Source organism: Saccopteryx leptura, chromosome 11, assembly GCF_036850995.1.
Source record: "Saccopteryx leptura isolate mSacLep1 chromosome 11, mSacLep1_pri_phased_curated, whole genome shotgun sequence".
NCBI classification, from domain to species: Eukaryota; Metazoa; Chordata; class Mammalia; order Chiroptera; family Emballonuridae; genus Saccopteryx; species Saccopteryx leptura.
Window position 1 is genome coordinate 666261 of NC_089513.1, and position 16721 is coordinate 682981.

The 16721-nt window shown below is 55.5% G+C and overlaps 1 protein-coding gene across 3 annotated transcripts in view; it reads right to left on the bottom strand.

Moving 5' to 3' along the window:
- Positions 1–510: 510 nt before the first annotated feature.
- The window catches only part of CTDP1 (CTD phosphatase subunit 1), a 32570-nt gene continuing 16359 nt past the window's right edge, over positions 511–16721 (bottom strand). Inside the window, exons 11-14 of one of the 3 annotated variants that reach the window (XM_066352693.1) lie at positions 13483–13645; positions 4729–4895; positions 3228–3328; positions 1023–1161 (exon numbers count right to left, since the gene is read on the bottom strand). In XM_066352693.1, the coding sequence (XP_066208790.1) occupies positions 3271–3328; positions 4729–4895; positions 13483–13645 (388 nt within the window). In that variant the 3' untranslated portion in view covers positions 1023–1161; positions 3228–3270. The other 2 variants (XM_066352691.1, XM_066352694.1) reach the window with 2 other exon arrangements.

The window sequence follows — 16721 nt, forward strand, 5'->3', positions numbered from 1 at the left end:
ACTGCCCTGCATCATGGGTCAGGCACACCTGCTCTCCAGTGTCCTCCACCTAACATGGTAGGGGTCCAGGGGAGGGCCAAGGAGGGGCTGCCTCAGAAGAGGGAGAAGGTTTACCACTGAGCCGGCTGGGCACTGCTGACCAGTGTAGCCGAGGGCTCCAGACAAGGGGATCTGAGGACAGGCCACCACATGGGACCCAGAGGCCCAGCTGACACGTCACGCACGATGAACCTTTCCCACAACTCGCCAGCAAGGGGTTCCTGTAGGGTCTTGCATCTCATTTTCATAAACCCAACAATTACCACCAGACACAGTCCTCTGTGTTCTTGGTGCTCACTGCACGCTCTTGAAAAATGTCCCCAAACGACAGAGAGACTCACAGCCAGTTGGCTGCGGAGAACCAGCGCCCAGGCTGGGCAGTTCACTGGGGACTCCCAAAATGCCAAGTCCTCCAGTAGGGACAGAGTTGGGGCCTACTCGCCATTGAATGCACAGGACAGGAGAGCGTACAAAAAAGACTTTTATTAAATGAAGGAAGACCCGTCTGGGGGGTCATATATGAAATATACAAAACTTTACATCAGGCCTCTGAGGAGTGGCGTGGGCGGCAGGTTGTGCTGGTGCCCCCACTCTCAGAGGCCCTGCCCCTCTGGCCGCTGCAGGGAGGGAGCAGGACACTAGTCCTCACTGCGTCTCTGCATCCGGTTGGTTCCCCTCTGCACCTCGACAGTGTGCTGTGGCATTTAAGGGAAAACGGCCCCCAACCCCCACGCCACGACAGAAGCCACAACCCCAGCCCCGCAGGGCTGAGCTCCATGAGATCTTTGGCATGGCCCATGCTTCCCGTCACTGTCACAGAAAAATTACTTTCTGGTATTGAAACTTCTCAAAACAACCATTTCTGCAAAATAATGTGTTTCAGTGTGTGGAGCTTTGCAAAATTTACACGTCTTTCTGAAGAGGACACTCCATCTGAGGGCCAGCATGGGGACCTGAGGTCTGTCACGGTGGAGGTGACGTGCAGGTCACATGAGGTCAAGCTCTGCCTCCAGTGCCGCGGCCATCTCGTCTGCCTCCGAGCTGCTGCCCTCCTCGTCCTCGCCGCTGGACCTGCTGGACTCACTGGCCGCGTCGGCCTCACTCAGCTTCCTCTTGTGGCCCCTGGAAGAGAAGCACTGACTGTGAGATGCCCCCATGCACATCCGGCTAGCAACCGGGGGCCTGTCTCTACACAGTGCACCCCAGTTCTGTGGCCTAGGACACAGCTGTGCCACCTGACTGGGGACCATGACAGGCCCTCTCACCACCTTCACTGCCAGAACCGCATCTCCACAGACGCAATGTGGCGGCAGAGGATGACGCTGCATCAGTGACGCGTCTGAGCTGAGCTGGTTCTGGCGGAGGGTGACATGCGGTCACAGAGAGGAGGGCAGGGCAGCGAGTGCCACGATCATGGTCAGTCTTGGAATGAGGCTGCAGGTGCGGCAAATAGGCTCAAAAGGACACAGGCACAGCTGTGGACAGGCCTGGGACCCGCCCTTGTGGAAGCACACGCTTGAAGCCTTGTCACCCTGAGCAGCCGCAGGCCTCCACCCACCCACCCCCCACCCACATGGAGCGGGTCTGGCTGCACACAGGTGAGTGACAGGGAGGCGGACCAGGCACGGGGCCCAGACGAGTGTGGCGCTTGTCCCGCCCCCCGGGGTTGCTGACCCGCCTCCGAACACCGTAGTCTGCGGTGCGTGTCTCCCGTCAGCAACTGGGACAAACCACCTCTCCAGGCACAGACACTGTCGACTGGGCGGAGACGAGGACCCAACAGCGAGCGAGTCATCGGGCCGCACAGAGAATGAGCGAGTCTGGCAGACACGGGAGACCCCATTTCCTCAGGCAGCCAAACTACCACTCTGAACCGTCATAATCTGCCACCACCCTGCACACTGCGCGATCAGAAACACCACTGCCCTCCTCACATGCCCTGCAGGCCACTCAGCGTCTTGTCAGGACCTGCGGGATTAAACAGAAGACGCGGCGAGCCACCACCACCACCACTGGCTCATAGCTCACCCTCCCGAGGCCTCTGCACTGGGGACGTGCAGCCACACAGAAAACAGATGAACCCTGGTCCTGACTCCACCCTGACACAGGGACGGGTGGTGTGGCTTCATGTCAGTTCCCACGGGCCTCCTGGAGCGACTGCTGAGATGGTCAGTGCCTGTCCAGTCCCCTCTGGGCCCTCGGGTGACTCTTCACTCTGTCACTGCACCTCCTGCTTAGAGCTCCTGTCCGAGGCCATGTGCTCACAGGCCCATCAGACCTCTGCCCACAGCTGCTCTGCGCTCTCGTCTGTGAATGTGATTGGCGTGCTCGTGGCCTCTGCAGACCTCAGCATCTCTCTGCTGATGTGGCATTTTGGATCCTGTGCTGCAGCCCCCCCCCCCCCCCCCGCCCCTGGTCCTGGTCCCACTCTCAGGGCTCGTGAACGTGGTTATTCAGTGACTGGCTATTCTGGTGACGTTGCCATCCCCAGAGCGTGGTCTCTGTTGGTCCAGGACAGTGACCCATGTGCTGTGGCAGGTGTGGGGAGAGGACTGTCACCTGTCCCGAAGTGTCTGGCACTGCCGTTGATAGAGGGCAGCTTGCCAGCAACCGTCAGGTTTAAGTGCTGACCCCACCCGACCTGGCGCTTCTGCGTCTAGACGGGCACCTGAGTGATGGACACATGTGGGGTCCTTGCAGCACCGTCTACAGCACAGGATACAGCCAGCACTGTGCTCGCAAAGGTGATGAGGGTCTGTGACCCCGGGACCCCTGGGGCACCCCCCGTGTGCAGCCACAGACCCTACAGCTCCAGTGGGAGGAGAGCGGGCACCTGACGTCCCCAAGTAACGCTGTCCATCCCTCCACTGTAGAATGATGAGCTCCCAGCGTTAATGTTAGAGTGAACCTTCTGGGTTAAACCTGCCAACATCAGAAACACTGTCCACGCCTGATGCCCACATGTAGCCGTGGGTGGACATGCGGGTGGACATGCCAGGAATTCAGCCTCTAAGAATGGGTGGTTTTCCGTGTCTACTGGGGACCAGATGGGATGGTCCCAGCACCAAGACTAAAATTTTCTAGCACTTCAAGGAGAGTGTGTGCTGAGTCTGGATGTCACTGTCAACAGGGGACGATGCAGAACAGCCCCTCTCCACATGTCTGACCTGTCGTCTTCACACACCGACCGCCTCCTCAGACCTCCGACGGTTTGTTCCCATGGTCTTTAGGTCACTGTGCAGCAAGTCTCCAGCGCAGACAACACAGCACCCACTGGGGATGCTCTGGTCTGGGGAGATACATCCAATGCCCGTGACTTATTTATCTGAGGGACCGACCCCAGGAGCCAGAGCGCTTACCGCCACCGTGCACAGAGCTGGCGTCTGGTGGCTATTGATCTGGAGGAAGAATGAGTCAGTTCTGAGCACAGAAGCAAAAACAGACCCCTTCCTCCTTCCAATAAAGCGCTCTGTCAGGTTCAGTGGCATTCGGATTCCTCAGAACAGCATGGCCATACAGAACCCGCAAGATGTGCTGCCAACTGACACCCGTGACAGCCCGGGCCACGCTATCACATGGGGACATCTGTCATAAACCAAAACGATCCACGGGCAAACACAAAAAAACCCAAAGCACGTTTTATTTAATTTCAAGTGAAAACACAGCTCCCTGCTCCGTGGCGCTCAGCTCAGCCCCTGTGCTCAGAGAGAAGTCAGACCCAGCGCTGTGGTCAGTACTGAGTCTCTGAAAAATGCCTCGTTCTTTCTCTGCTTGGCAGAGGACACAGCAGCAGGTTAAAAACTCATTAGAGCACATGCCACATGCCAACAAGACAACGCTTCAAGTCAGGGCACCACTCAGAAGGGTTCCGTCCTATGACCCCAGGGGATGCACGGAGATGAGACACAGCCAGTAGGTCTGAGCATGTGGCCTGTGAGCGCCCAGCACAGACTTAACATAGCATCAGCCAGGAGTGTGGCCTCGAGGGGACAGTGCATGTTTCCTGCTGGACCAATGGCTACAAATCTACTGTGGAGAAATTCCGCAGGTGGGACAGTGACGATCTGTCTCCATTGGCTGCTGGGATTTCTGCCCAACCTTGTGTGCCACCGGACGGAATCACACTGTGTTTGCTCACTGGGGTACAGCAGCTCTGGCTCAGACCCAGCGGATCAAACCTGGTGTTGGGGGGAACTCGCGAGATGGGAGGCTGGTAAAAAGCATGACCGTTGACACGTGTTGAGCATGCTGTCAGCCCACAGGGAGCTCCCAAAAGGACTCGTGTCCCTGTTGTGGACACGCTGACACCCTCCAGATGCACCAGGATGAGGGTGGGCTCCTGGACCACACCTGTAGACTCAGCCACGCTAGGACAGACAAGGTACCGCGCAAAGGGCAGATGGCGGCCTGAAACTGTAACACCCAGGTGAAGACCCACGTTGTCAGGTACGACGGCTCGGGATGTGCTCGTGTACAAAGCACCTGTAGCAGAGTGTGACCTCGGCCCTCTCTGGACCACTACACAGGCATCCTTAAGGCCCTTCCCGCTGGCGCTGCTGGTGATGACGACCCAGCCACGTGCAGACCTAGTGGGTGGCAGTGTGAGTGTGGGGTCAGAGCTGCCGTGCCCGCCACTCCCTGGGTCGGCATGCAGGCCCAGGTCCTGCTCCTGCCAAGCCTCATGCTCACCTGGCCCCCCGGGTATCTGCCACGCTCCTCTCGCTGGGCGACTGTGACTCAAGCATGTGCCCTCTCTGTGCTGTCGTGGCTGCGGGCTCGCTTGGCCGAGGCCCCTCCTCCGGCTTCTTCTTCTCGCTGTCACTGTCGTCGCTGCCTTCCCCAAGGATGTCGTCTACCTGCCGAAGGGCCAAGAGTCAGCGCACTCACGGTCAGCTCTCAAAGGAACCAGCCTGTGTCCCTCTGGGGAAGGAGCCTGACCTGACCCGCCATGGCGCCCAGTGACACACTTTCTATGGGACCACGGGACTACATGCCCAGCGCTACTTTATGTCCCTACACTGGCCTCTGCCGTGGGCTTGATCAGCAGTGCCGAGAAACGTGATGGGCACATGGGCACACCAGCCACCCCAGGTCCACACAACTCAGACGGGACCTCACGTAGGATGCGCTAACATATTTCACGGGGAAGAGTCAGGGTCAGTGGCGCCTGCTCTCTAGAAGGAACCCGGAGTCTGGGGGGCAAGCAGGTGTTGGCGCCTCTTCTCCCTGAGACCTCGGTGACCTCCACAGGCCTGCAGGCTAGGGCGACAAGAGCAAAGTCTCGGGAGAGCAGGCCACCTGCGCGACATGGAGCACCAGATGGGCAGCAGGGGAGGATGCGGACAGGCTGAGGCCTGCAGCGTTCCACTGCAGCCAGCAGGGCAGACTCGCCAGAGGCCAGGGTGGGGCTCAGCGCAGAGCAGGGTGTGAAGAGCCACCCACAGTGCACTCGGCCCCCAGTGCTGCTCCACGAGGGGCCGCCAGGCTCCCTACCAGCTCGGCTCTGCTCCCCGCGCCCGTCCTTAGCACAGGGAGCTGAGGGCAGAGTCACCTGCTTGACCTGGGGAACGACCTGTGAGTCTCCCAGTCCTTCATGCGGGAGACGGGGTCACGTGTGGCACTGTAGCCAGCGCTCTACTCTCCACTGATGACGGAAGCTGCCGTGGTCTCAACAAGTCAGGCCAAGCAGCATGGCTGCTCGTACCTGTCCCCTCTGTTCCAATGCAGCGCTCGGCATAGAGACAGCGCTGGCCCAAGCAGGCCGAGGACACGGAGGAACCAAATCATCCCAGCCCTGTGGATGTGCACGGGTGTGACGGCAGGCCTGGGGGACATGAGTCCACAGACCGGGTTGGGTTCCCAGGCTCAGAAGCTCCGCTCACGCCTGTGACCTGCCGAGCTCACAGCCTGGGAAGGCCAGCATCCTGAGTGAGCACCGGCTTCCTCAGCACAGCTAGCAGAGGACCAGCATGGTGACCTGGCTCCTGCTGGGCTCAAGTATGACCGGCAGACGCTGACGGCGACTTTGTTTTCCAGGAAGAGACACAGCAACAGTGACACTGATGGCAGAGCTCTGAGCATGACGAGAACAACGACTATGACCTCAGACGGGATCACCCAGCAGGTCTCATCTGTGAAACGACAAGACCCCCACTCACTGGCTTCCGTCCCTGGTTCCTAGCACAAAGCTCTCAAACCTGTGGAGCCCCTGCAGTAGCAGTGACACTGGCCCAGTGAGACTCAGGCCCCAGGGAGGGCTGGAGGCCATGTTATGATCAAGCATGCCTACTTGACAAAGTCCCCAAATCCCCAAACACGGGGCTTGGGAAGCTTCTAGGTGGCAAACAGTTCACGTGCTTAGAGGGTGGTATCCTCCCAACTCTATGGAGACAGAAGCTGATGCCTTGGGACTCTGCTGGAGGCCAGAACCCTGCTCATGTGACCCGGTGAACAAGAACTGTTCTGGCAAAAGATGGAACCCGAGGAAGGGACACAGGAACCCTGATTACTGGACGGCTGTTAGAGGCCCACGTGCTGTGGGCCTGGGCAGTCAGTGTCTGCACCCCCTTTTTGAGAGAGAGAGGGAGGGCCCACACAGAGCAGCCCCAACCAGAAACCAGCTCATGTCAAAGTGAGCTCCAGCTTCATGCAGAAGGATGTGCAGACAGCAACAAACGTTCTGACTGACGTTACCAAACAGAGCGCAGGCTCATCCGCGGGTCCTTCAAGATCTTTAAACGTCATCCAAGTACCGCTCACTGGTCAGCAGAGCACCAGGCTCACCTAAGTCGCTGGCACGTTCCCTAAACCTCCTATTAGGATGTTCTTTTAAAGTTTGCTCTGAAATACTTAAAGTCTTTAATTCTGCATCCTGCCCTTTCAAGAGGGCGGCTGGTGTGCAGAGTGAGGGGTGCCCACAGATAGAGCACCGAGCTGTCCTGTCCTGAGAGGCTGGGGCGCCCATGGGTAAAGAGGCAAACAATACAAATGAAGCTGCCCCAAGCCCCGCCCCCGGACAGAGGCACCGCCCCTGGAGCCCCACCATCCTGCGGGTGGTACGCCACAGGAGTCCCATCCACCACAGCTGGCTGGACTGGGGAGAGAACCCCACACACAGAAAATGGGGGCCTGGTCCTTGGCACAGGAGGAAACGGCCAGGAAGCCCACCACAGTGCTGGTCCCTCCCTCCCTGGGTACCCCTGCCACCTTCCCATGACGGAGTGCTGTCCTTGCTCCGCCAGCACGCTCAGAACCACCAGCTGGTTCTCAGATCACCAGGTCTGCAGCCCTGACAATGACCTTCCCTCACACAGCACTGCCTTTCCCTTCCAGGCTAGGCCTGTGACTGCTACCCAGAGGTGGGACTCTCTTCTACTTTGCAGCCGTAACCTCCATATCCCAGCATGAAACCCATCAGCCTCAGAAAACGATACCCAGTCAAGGTCCAGTTCAAGGTGGATCAGTGCACAGACAACCTGGGAAGGAGAGGAGGAGGCCCCAGGGGCAGGACAAGCATAGTGCTCACACACACACACAAACACACCAGATAATGGAACAGCTATGTAGTTCATTTTGGTCATGCCCGGCAGGATTTCACCTCCTGGGCCCGACACCCCTGAACTGCCTAGGCAGGTGCTCCTGGGGAGTCTAGGTCAGCAGCCCCATCAGCACTCTCACCCACGGCTGCCCACCCTCTAAATAGAGGGACAGGTTCCTCCGCGGACTCCTGTGGGGCAGACCGCTGGGAAAGGACAGCTCCACGTGCAGGATGTAAGGCTGCACCCTCCCAGACAAGATCACGGTTTGGGCAAAGGGTCACAGATGCATCATGAATACCCCCAGCCGACGGACACACCTGAAACGAGGCCACGAGAGCACGGCATGCACTGCCCACTGTCCCCACAGCAGCAGGGACACCTGTTTGTCTCAACATTTAGTCAGTGGGAAACGTGCTGTTTTATTCAGAATAGAACAACAGGACAGCACAGCATTACTCCCGGCACAGAGACCCGCTGTTGGGTGGGGAAGCTGTTGTGAGGCTCTCCTGGGCACCGGCCCCACACTTGTACAGCCCTGTGCTGTGATGCTGCCAGGCTGAAGTCCCCTCTGGGTCCCCAGCATGCAAGGTGTGGCTCCATGGCCTTTTGGGGCCACATGGCCCACTTAGGACACTGTGGCTTGCCCCAAACTGCCTTTTAACTCACCCAGATAGCTAACCTACGTGCCACTCTCTAAAAACACGAGGCCCCCATTCTAGGTCCTCAGGGGCTGGAGGCGGCCTGGCGCGGCAAGTTCACCCACGGTAGCGTGGGTCTTTGCTGCTTTGCTTTTCCATTTCCCTCTGTCCCTTATCCCGAAGCGAGAAGCAGCTCTTCTTCCTTCCCGTCTCCCTCTTGTCCCATGCAGCCGGTCTCAGCGTAGGTGCTGTGATCACCTCAAAACGAATTTCTCTGCCCTTCATTAGTCACTACCGGTACAAGGGTGTACAAGCCTCAGAGCCTCTTGTTGCTCACCAACCTGCAACTCTCAAGCCGGTACCTTGGTCTGGGCACCACCTGGCCCTGAATCTGGGCTCCTCCTATCTAATATGTCATCTCTGCACCCCCTGCCCAGCTATCTTAAGTCTATGCCTGGTCTCTCCACATTGTCCTGCCCCACGGTAAGTCACAGGACAGGCCTGGCCAAAGTAGTTGTCTCCTAGCCCTGAATGCCCTCCCCCCCCGGTAGCAACCAGCTCCTTGAAGAGCTTTCTAATGCCATCGCTCCCATCCTGGGATGTGTCATTTTTCTAGTGTACTACCCTTTGCCTTCCCCTCCCCGTCCATCGTTTTTCCCTCTGTGGCTCAGGTTGTCATTTACAAGACCTTCCTCATTCTTTCTTGATACCTTTCTACCTTCATTTTTTTTTTTTTTGCCTGGTTGTGCTTAAACGCTTTTGATATACAAAAATATGGAGTTAAAATTTTTTTAAAGATTTTATTTATTCATTTTAGAGGAGAGATAGAGAAGGGGGGGAGGAGCAGGAAGCATCAACTTCCACATATGTCTTGACTGAGCAAGGCCAGGGTTTCAAACCGGTGACCCTCAGTGTTCCTGTTTGACGCTTTGTCCACTGTGCCACCACAGGTCAGGCTGGAGTCAGGATTTTTAAAAAATGTTTTAACTGAATTGGGGTGACATTGATTAATTAAATAGGTTTCAGGTGTTCAATTCTACAACACATTATCTGTACATTGTATTTTGTGTTTACTACCCCAAGTCAAGTCTCCTTCCATCACTGTTTATTACCTCCACCCAGCCCACTTTCCCTCTGGTAATCACCATACTGTTGTCTGTATGAAGGGAGGGAGTTAGTATTGCTATCCAAGTCAGCATTGAGTCCATAGCCAATGCTCTTAACACTTCTTTTTTTAATGAATGAATTCATTCAACAAACGTTTATGTAGGACCTACGATGAACAAGCCAAAGGACTTATACAAAATATTTTCAGATAGTTACTGAAAATTTGTGGGACATTACCATAGAAACCGATGTCTTTAGTATTTTCCCCACTAAATATATTTCTGAGATTAATGAGTATGGGCAGTCCTGAGTCCACAAAGCATTGAAACATCTTACACACAGTTAACTAAGATGCTGAGTGTAGGAGGCAGTACTCAGGAATTTTCCTCTTTCCTTTCATGCTTTTCAAAGATTACACTGGTGACTCAGATTTGACTCCATTCTTTCTATAGAAGTTGTATCATCCATCTCTTTCAATGGGGCTTGTAAAACTGCAGTAATACTTAATACTGACCCTTCTTCAGGTTGCATCAGTCTATTATCAAGATAGAAATCACTGTTTGGCCACATTACAGCTACATATCAATTCGTACAAATTTCCTGTATAGGCCCTGGCTGGTTGGCTCAGTGGTAGAGCGTTGGCCTGGCGTGCAAGAGTCCCGGGTTTGATTCCCAGCCAGGGCACACAGGAGAAGCGCCCATCTGCTTCTCTACCTCTCCCCCTCTCCTTCCCCTCTGTCTCTCTCTTCCCCTCCCACAGCCAAGGTTCCAGTGGAGCAAAGTTGGCCCGGGTGCTGAGGATGGCTCCATGGCCTCTGCCTCAGGCGCTAGAATGGCTCTGGTTGCAACAGAGCAACAGCCCAGATGGACAGAGCATCACCCCCTGGTGGGCATGCCGGGTGGATCCCGGTCGGGCACATGCGGGAGTCTGACTGCCTCCCCGTTTCCAACTTCAGAAAAATACAAAAACAAACAAACAAACCCACGAGGCCTGAGCTCACTGTGCTCACAGAAACAAACTCATCCACACACAGTGTCTACTCTATGAAACATGGGTCACGGTCTCAGGACGCATGGGGCTGGTGCCCTCACCACTGCCCTGAGCCCTGTAGACACCAGCAACCCTACTACCTGTTTGGCAGAAAGCTGTTCTGAATGAAGCACTAGACACAACGTGTAACCATTTGGTACCAACATGACTACAGACAATCACACCAGACGTGCACACACTACCATTCTCTGACAAAGACAAGCAATGAGTCTGGGACCTGCGTCTGAATGGACATGGCTCTAAAATGCTGCATGTTGCTGGGTACACTGAGGACAAGTGTCTGAACAAACTGTTGGGGGTGGCCATGGAACCCCTGGGACATCTGCCCCTGGTGCAGGACGAGGTGGACATGGGGCGATGGTCCTAACACCTGGGCTCTGGAGTCACCAGGGGTGGTGCTGAGTTCACAGCAGGGAGCACACTGCACATGCGCTCCTATCAACACCGGTTCCAGCCTGCCTCAGAGCTCCTCTGGTGGATTCGCACAACTACAAGCTCGGAGTGGACACACAGGTGGAGCACAGGTCCTCAGGGCATGGCCCAGGGGAGAACAGGGACCTCACAGAGCACAGGTGAGCAACTTACGTTCACTGTCCCGTTTCCTAGGACCTTCCATTTACTAAGATGAGTACAGATGCCAGCAGGTAACTGCAGAGCTGTGCCAGGAGACCTGGGACAGACGGCACGATTCCCTAGAACTGTATTTGACACAAATGTTTTCAGTAGAGAGCCCACCTAAGGAATTCATGTAAACAAATCCTGTCACTTGACTGAAAGGCTGTTTGCTGACAGCAGGACAGAATGCACAGTGAGCCACCTGCCTGAGTCTCCAGGGGACGTGGACAGACGTCAGGATGAAGCTGCAGACACATCTCCCTGATGCCCCAAGAACACACCTCTCAGCAACACTGGGGGGACACAGCCTCTCTCTGATGATCTGATTTTCACCCGTTCCAGAGTGCCCTCCCTCAGTGACAGGTACCACCGTATGGATCAGGACCCGCCTCACAATCAGCGTGCGAGGTGGGCGTCCCTACTGCACAGTGTCCTGTGACTTCTCTCCCTCTCAAGTGTCCAGGGAGCAGAGCCCCCATGGGTGCCAGGGGCGGCCAGCAGCCCTCATGTCCCTCGTGACCAGCACTCCCTAGACAACATGACAGAGCAAAGGCCCGGCCTTGTGTGGCAGCTCCTCGGGTCTACTGGCTGGCCAGGTGACACCTAGAGGTTCTCTGAGACCCTCTGAGCATGGTGGCGTTCAGGAAAGGGGTACAAACACCCAAGAGCTGACTCACGCTGACAAACGGCGGACACACCCATTGGAGGGTCACAGGCTCTCCCGATACCCTGGTGTCTCACACGCTCTCAGAGAGCAGGCTCTGCAGGATGGGCCCCTCTGATGAGACCACTGGCTGCCGTCTGTCCTGTGACCAGGGCACAGAGTGGCTCTGCACTTGTTGACTCTCCATGGGGTGCCATGGCGGCACGGGCCCTCATGCTGACTACAAACTTTAGGAAGTGCAGACATCTCTCCACTCAGCCTCTTGTGGCGACTCCATGGGGACCCTTCCCTGTCTCACCAGCCCGGGGACGGTAGTCCAGACCAGCACCGCTTGCCTGTCCCCCACTCTGCTCAGCCATCCCTCTGGGCTGCGTGTGGAGGATGAGGATGTGCCCCAGGCTCCCCAGGAGAGGAGGGCGGTCAGCTCCCATTCAGTCCAGAAGCGCTGACCACACCCCCACTTCCCAGGTCAGCCGCTGCCTGCAGCACTTGCTTCCCCAGCACCCCTCCCTCCTGTGCCTCCTGGAGAGGCCAGGGTGCCTCCCACCTCCCCTCTTGCTCCCAGCAGCACCGTCTCAAGTTTTAAGGCTAATTTTTATTTCTGTAGAAAGATTAGGTAGGTGTCAGAGTCATATTTAACACTTGTACTTGACATAAAAGTTTCAATCCCTCTAATATGAAATAGAGTCAAAATGTTTTCACTCCCTGACAAACTGGGCAGGTATCTGCATGGGTCACAGCAGCAAAGTCGGGACATCCTGGATCTGTGCTTGGAGCCAGAGAAGTAACACTGAGGAAGTTCTTTCAGGGAAATCATTTTTTATGGAACAAAATTAGCTTGTCCTGGCAGATGATGGAAAACAGAGGAATTCGGTTCATTTAAAAATGGAGTTGAGCCTGACCTGTGGTAGCGCAGTGGATAGGGCATCAACCTGGAAATGCTGAGGTCGCCGGTTCGAAACCCTGGGCTTGCCTGGTCAAGGCACATATGGGAGTTGATGCTTCCAGCTCCTCCCCCCCTTCTCTCTCTCTGTCTCTCTCTCCCTCTCTAAAATGAATAAATAAAATAAAATCCAGCCTTAAAAATGGAGTTGAAAGACAAACTATGACCTGAATATGGTCACCTCAGGTTCAGATGAGGCTCTGTACTGATTCAACCATTCACGTTTTTCTGCTGTTGTTGAAAATAAACCGAAATCCTGTTTCCCTGCTTAGGGCCCTTCCCAGCGGAAACTGAGTCATGTGTCTGCACAGCATCATCGGGCTGAGTGGGCGAGCGCTGTGCACGGCCAGCGCTCTGAGATGAAGAGGGCTGGCCTCTGTCCGGCCCACGGCCTGGAGGCCTCTGAGTGCTGAATGCTGGGACATGTGAGGTGGCTTTGCACACCGGCCCTCAAACAGCAGCAGCTCAAGCACAATGCTGCACTACCAGCTGACATAGGGACCTCAGGGGCGTGCCCCTCCCCCCCTAGGACCTGGCCACACCAGAAGTGAGAGGCTAGAGGCTAAGGGGCAGGAGAGCCCCCGGGCCACATGGGACCCAATGCAGGTTGATGTGGGAGTCGCTGTGGTTGCAGATGAACCAGGAGACAGACACACGGACATGCACGACTGTCCTGCAGCATCCCTGCCCCACCTGCTCACTGTGACAGATCCAGGCGCTGACAGTCAGCGGCCTGGGGGGAGGGGCTCATGGCTGGACACTGCCTACACATGGACTCACCAATGGACACTGTGTCCATCTTTCTCCTGGAAACACAGTGCTGGTCCCAGACCCTGGGCAGGACTGCGGGAGGGGGGAGTGGCCAAGGGTGCTGCCCCGGGTCTCACCTCTTTGTCCATCCTCTCTAAGTCCTCCTTGCACAGCGTGTACAGCGGCATGGCCTCTGACATGCTGGGCTGGCGCTTTCTTCTCGAAGGCCCAGGCTGCTCTCCGTTGGGGCCATCAGGCGTCTCTTCAGTGAACGTTTGCTGCTGCAAGGGCTGCACAGCTCTGCAATGAACACAGGGGCCCATAAGCAGGCAGTCGGCACCCACCTTCCCAGCCTGAGCCAGGCTCCCGACTCTTGGAACAGGCAAACACACACACAGAACACTGTAGTGATAATATGCGTCTTGTCTGCGCACTCACTGCGGTCTGCGGGCCGAGCCCGTGGGAGCCAGCAACCCCCCATCGTTCCCACAGCACCCACATGGCAAGACTTGTTTTAGAACAAAGGGCAGATATGAAAATTTTCCCAGAAGCGAGGAGGAACGGTTATTTGTCCTCAGAATAGGGGTGAGCGAGCCGTAAGACTTAAAACACAGAACGACTCCTGTGCTACCCAGGCTGTAAAGATGTAGAGTATGCGACGGTGAGCCTGCCTACCGAGAGCCGGAGATGGGACCGGGAAACGGCGCCAGGCTGGGCCAGACAACCCAACGGTAACATGACAAACCGGCCAGCCAAGACTTGTTCAGGCTTCCCACCCAGTACAGCTACAGATCCGGCTGGACCTGTTTCTGAGGCTTCCCTCCACACACTGTCCTCCTGTCCCTATGAAGCGCTTCACACTTGCCCCGGCACTGGGTGCAGGCTTGTGAGGCCGCAGTCACCTCCCTGTGCTGTGTCTGGAGTCAGCCGCTCTGCAGGGTTGGGGGCTGGACACCTCACTTTCAACCACTAGGACGTGACAACACTGTAGTAAAACCTCATTATTTTGAGAAAAATGGGAGAATTAAGTCTGAACCACAAAATTAAAAAGGAGCAATTGTATTAAATTAGTCATGTATTACCTAGTGACCGTATGGCTTTTTTTAAACTTGGGAACATAAAAGACATCCTAAAAACTGCCAGTCTCAGCTTTGTCAGGTCAGACAAAGCTGATCCTTAAACAACACAGTACAACCTGCGTGTGCAGGTCCTGTTGCACGTGACTTCTTCCACAAACACCTGCTTTTTCTTTTTTTTTTAAAATATATTTTTTATTTATTCATTTTAGAGAGGGGAGAGACAGAAAGGGGGGAGGAGCAGGAAGCATCAACTCCCATATGTGCCTTGACTAGACAAGTGCAGGATTTTGAACCTGCGACCTCAGTTAGCATTCCAGGTCAATGCTTTATCCACTGCGCCACCACAGGTAAGGTACCTGCTGTTTCTGGTCTGCGCTGGGAGCGAAAGGTACAGGGTTGATCGGATGCACTGATCTAGGCCATTCCACAGAGGATGCAGGTGGCCCTGGGTCTCGTATCTGTGGGGTCCTGACCCCCCTGGATGCCCAGGGACACCCACGCTCTGGGGAGCTGAGTTACACGCAGATTCTCGACTGCATTTAAGGGTCAGCTGCCCATTCCAGCCCTGTCACCCTCCTGAGTGCCCTGTGTTGGTTCTGTGGTGTGCACATAGGACACACTTCAGCTCACATGCAAGTCAGCTCTAAACACCCAGCACTTCTGTTACGAGCATGGGAAAGCAGCAACATGATAGTTTTTTAAAAAATTTTTTTTATTATTTATTATTTTTTTTGTATTTTTCCGAAGCCAGAAACGAGGAGGCAGTCAGACAGACTCCCACATGTGCCGACCGGGATCCACCCGGCATGCCCACCAGGGGGCGATGCTCTGCCCATCTGGGGTGTCGCTCTGTTGCAACCAGAGCCATTCTAGCGCCTGAGGCAGAGGCCACAGAGCCATCCTCAGCGCCTGGGCCATCTTTGCTCCAATGGAGCCTTGGCTGCAGGAGGGGAAGAGAGAGACACAGAGGAAGGAGGCGGGGGTAGAGAAGCAGATGGGCGCTTCTCCTGTGTACCCTGGCCGGGAATCAAGCCCGGGACTCCTGCACGCCAGGCCGACACTCTACCACTGAGCCAACCGGCCAGGGTCAACAACGTCATAGTTTTACTAAAAGTAAATATGTGTTTTCTTCAGGAAAATGCTTCCAGAGTTTCAACAAAGACACGAAGGTGAGAAAAGCGTAGCCTTCCCTGGAGCGATAAGGGGTCCTGCCTGCAGGGCGCGTGGGCTGGGCTGCAGTTGAGGGATGAGCCCTGGGAAGGCTCAATACATTCCACATTGTAAGACCTTGTATGTCGGTCATGCAGCAAGGGTCCTGACCCCTCTCAGGGCTCCTGCAAGGTTCTCTCTCATCCTGTGACACAGTGAGGTGAGGTGAGGGTGGCAGACTATGACAGACGGATGTACAAGTGGTGGAATCACTCTCCTCACTAAGCCAGAGAGCCATAAAATGCAAACAAGCTGTTCTTCTCACATTTCTTTTTGACTTGGGAAACAGTAACTTTTAACTAAAAAATATTATACTAACACGAATTGTTTAAATGACTATTTTAAAGGTACTTCGGCCCTGACCAGTTAGCTCAGTGGTAAAGCATCGGCCTGGCATGTGAATGTCCTGGGTTTGGTTCCCAGTCAGAGCACACAGGAGAAGCGCCCATCTGTTTCTCCACCCCTCTTCCCCTCCTGCAGCCATGGCTCCATTGGTTTGAGTGAGTTAGCTCCAGGTGCTGAGGATGGCTTGTGGCCTCTGCCTTAGGTGCTAAAAGTAGCTCAGTTGCTGAGCAACGAAGCAATGTCCCAACACCCCAGATAGGCAGAACATAGGGGGCTTTCTGGCTGGATCCTGGTTGGGGCACATGCAGGAGGCTAACTCTCTTTACTTCCGCTCCTCTCACTTAATAATAAATAGACAAAATAAAGATATCTCACTTCTAATTTCTCATCCTGTGAGTTCTGATGGACAAAGCATAGAGGACAAAAAGCTCCCTACCCAGACACCTAGAAGGCAACCCCCTCCAATACCACACTGTCACCGTCCCTCTAAACCGGGAATGTGAAAGTCGTTTCTGAAATCACAAGTTGGACATGTGCTTCTGAGGAGGCTGCTTCTCCCCACCCCCGGGCACCCTGAGAGCCGACACCCTGGCTGGGACCTGGGGCACCCCCAATGCACAGCAGAGCCGTGTGGGGCCTGATGTGTCTCGAGCCACCATGACAAGGTGGTGCCTGCACTTCCATTGCTGGACCAGAGCCAGGGAGAGCTAGCACACAGACTCACACACTGAGAGGTTCTGATG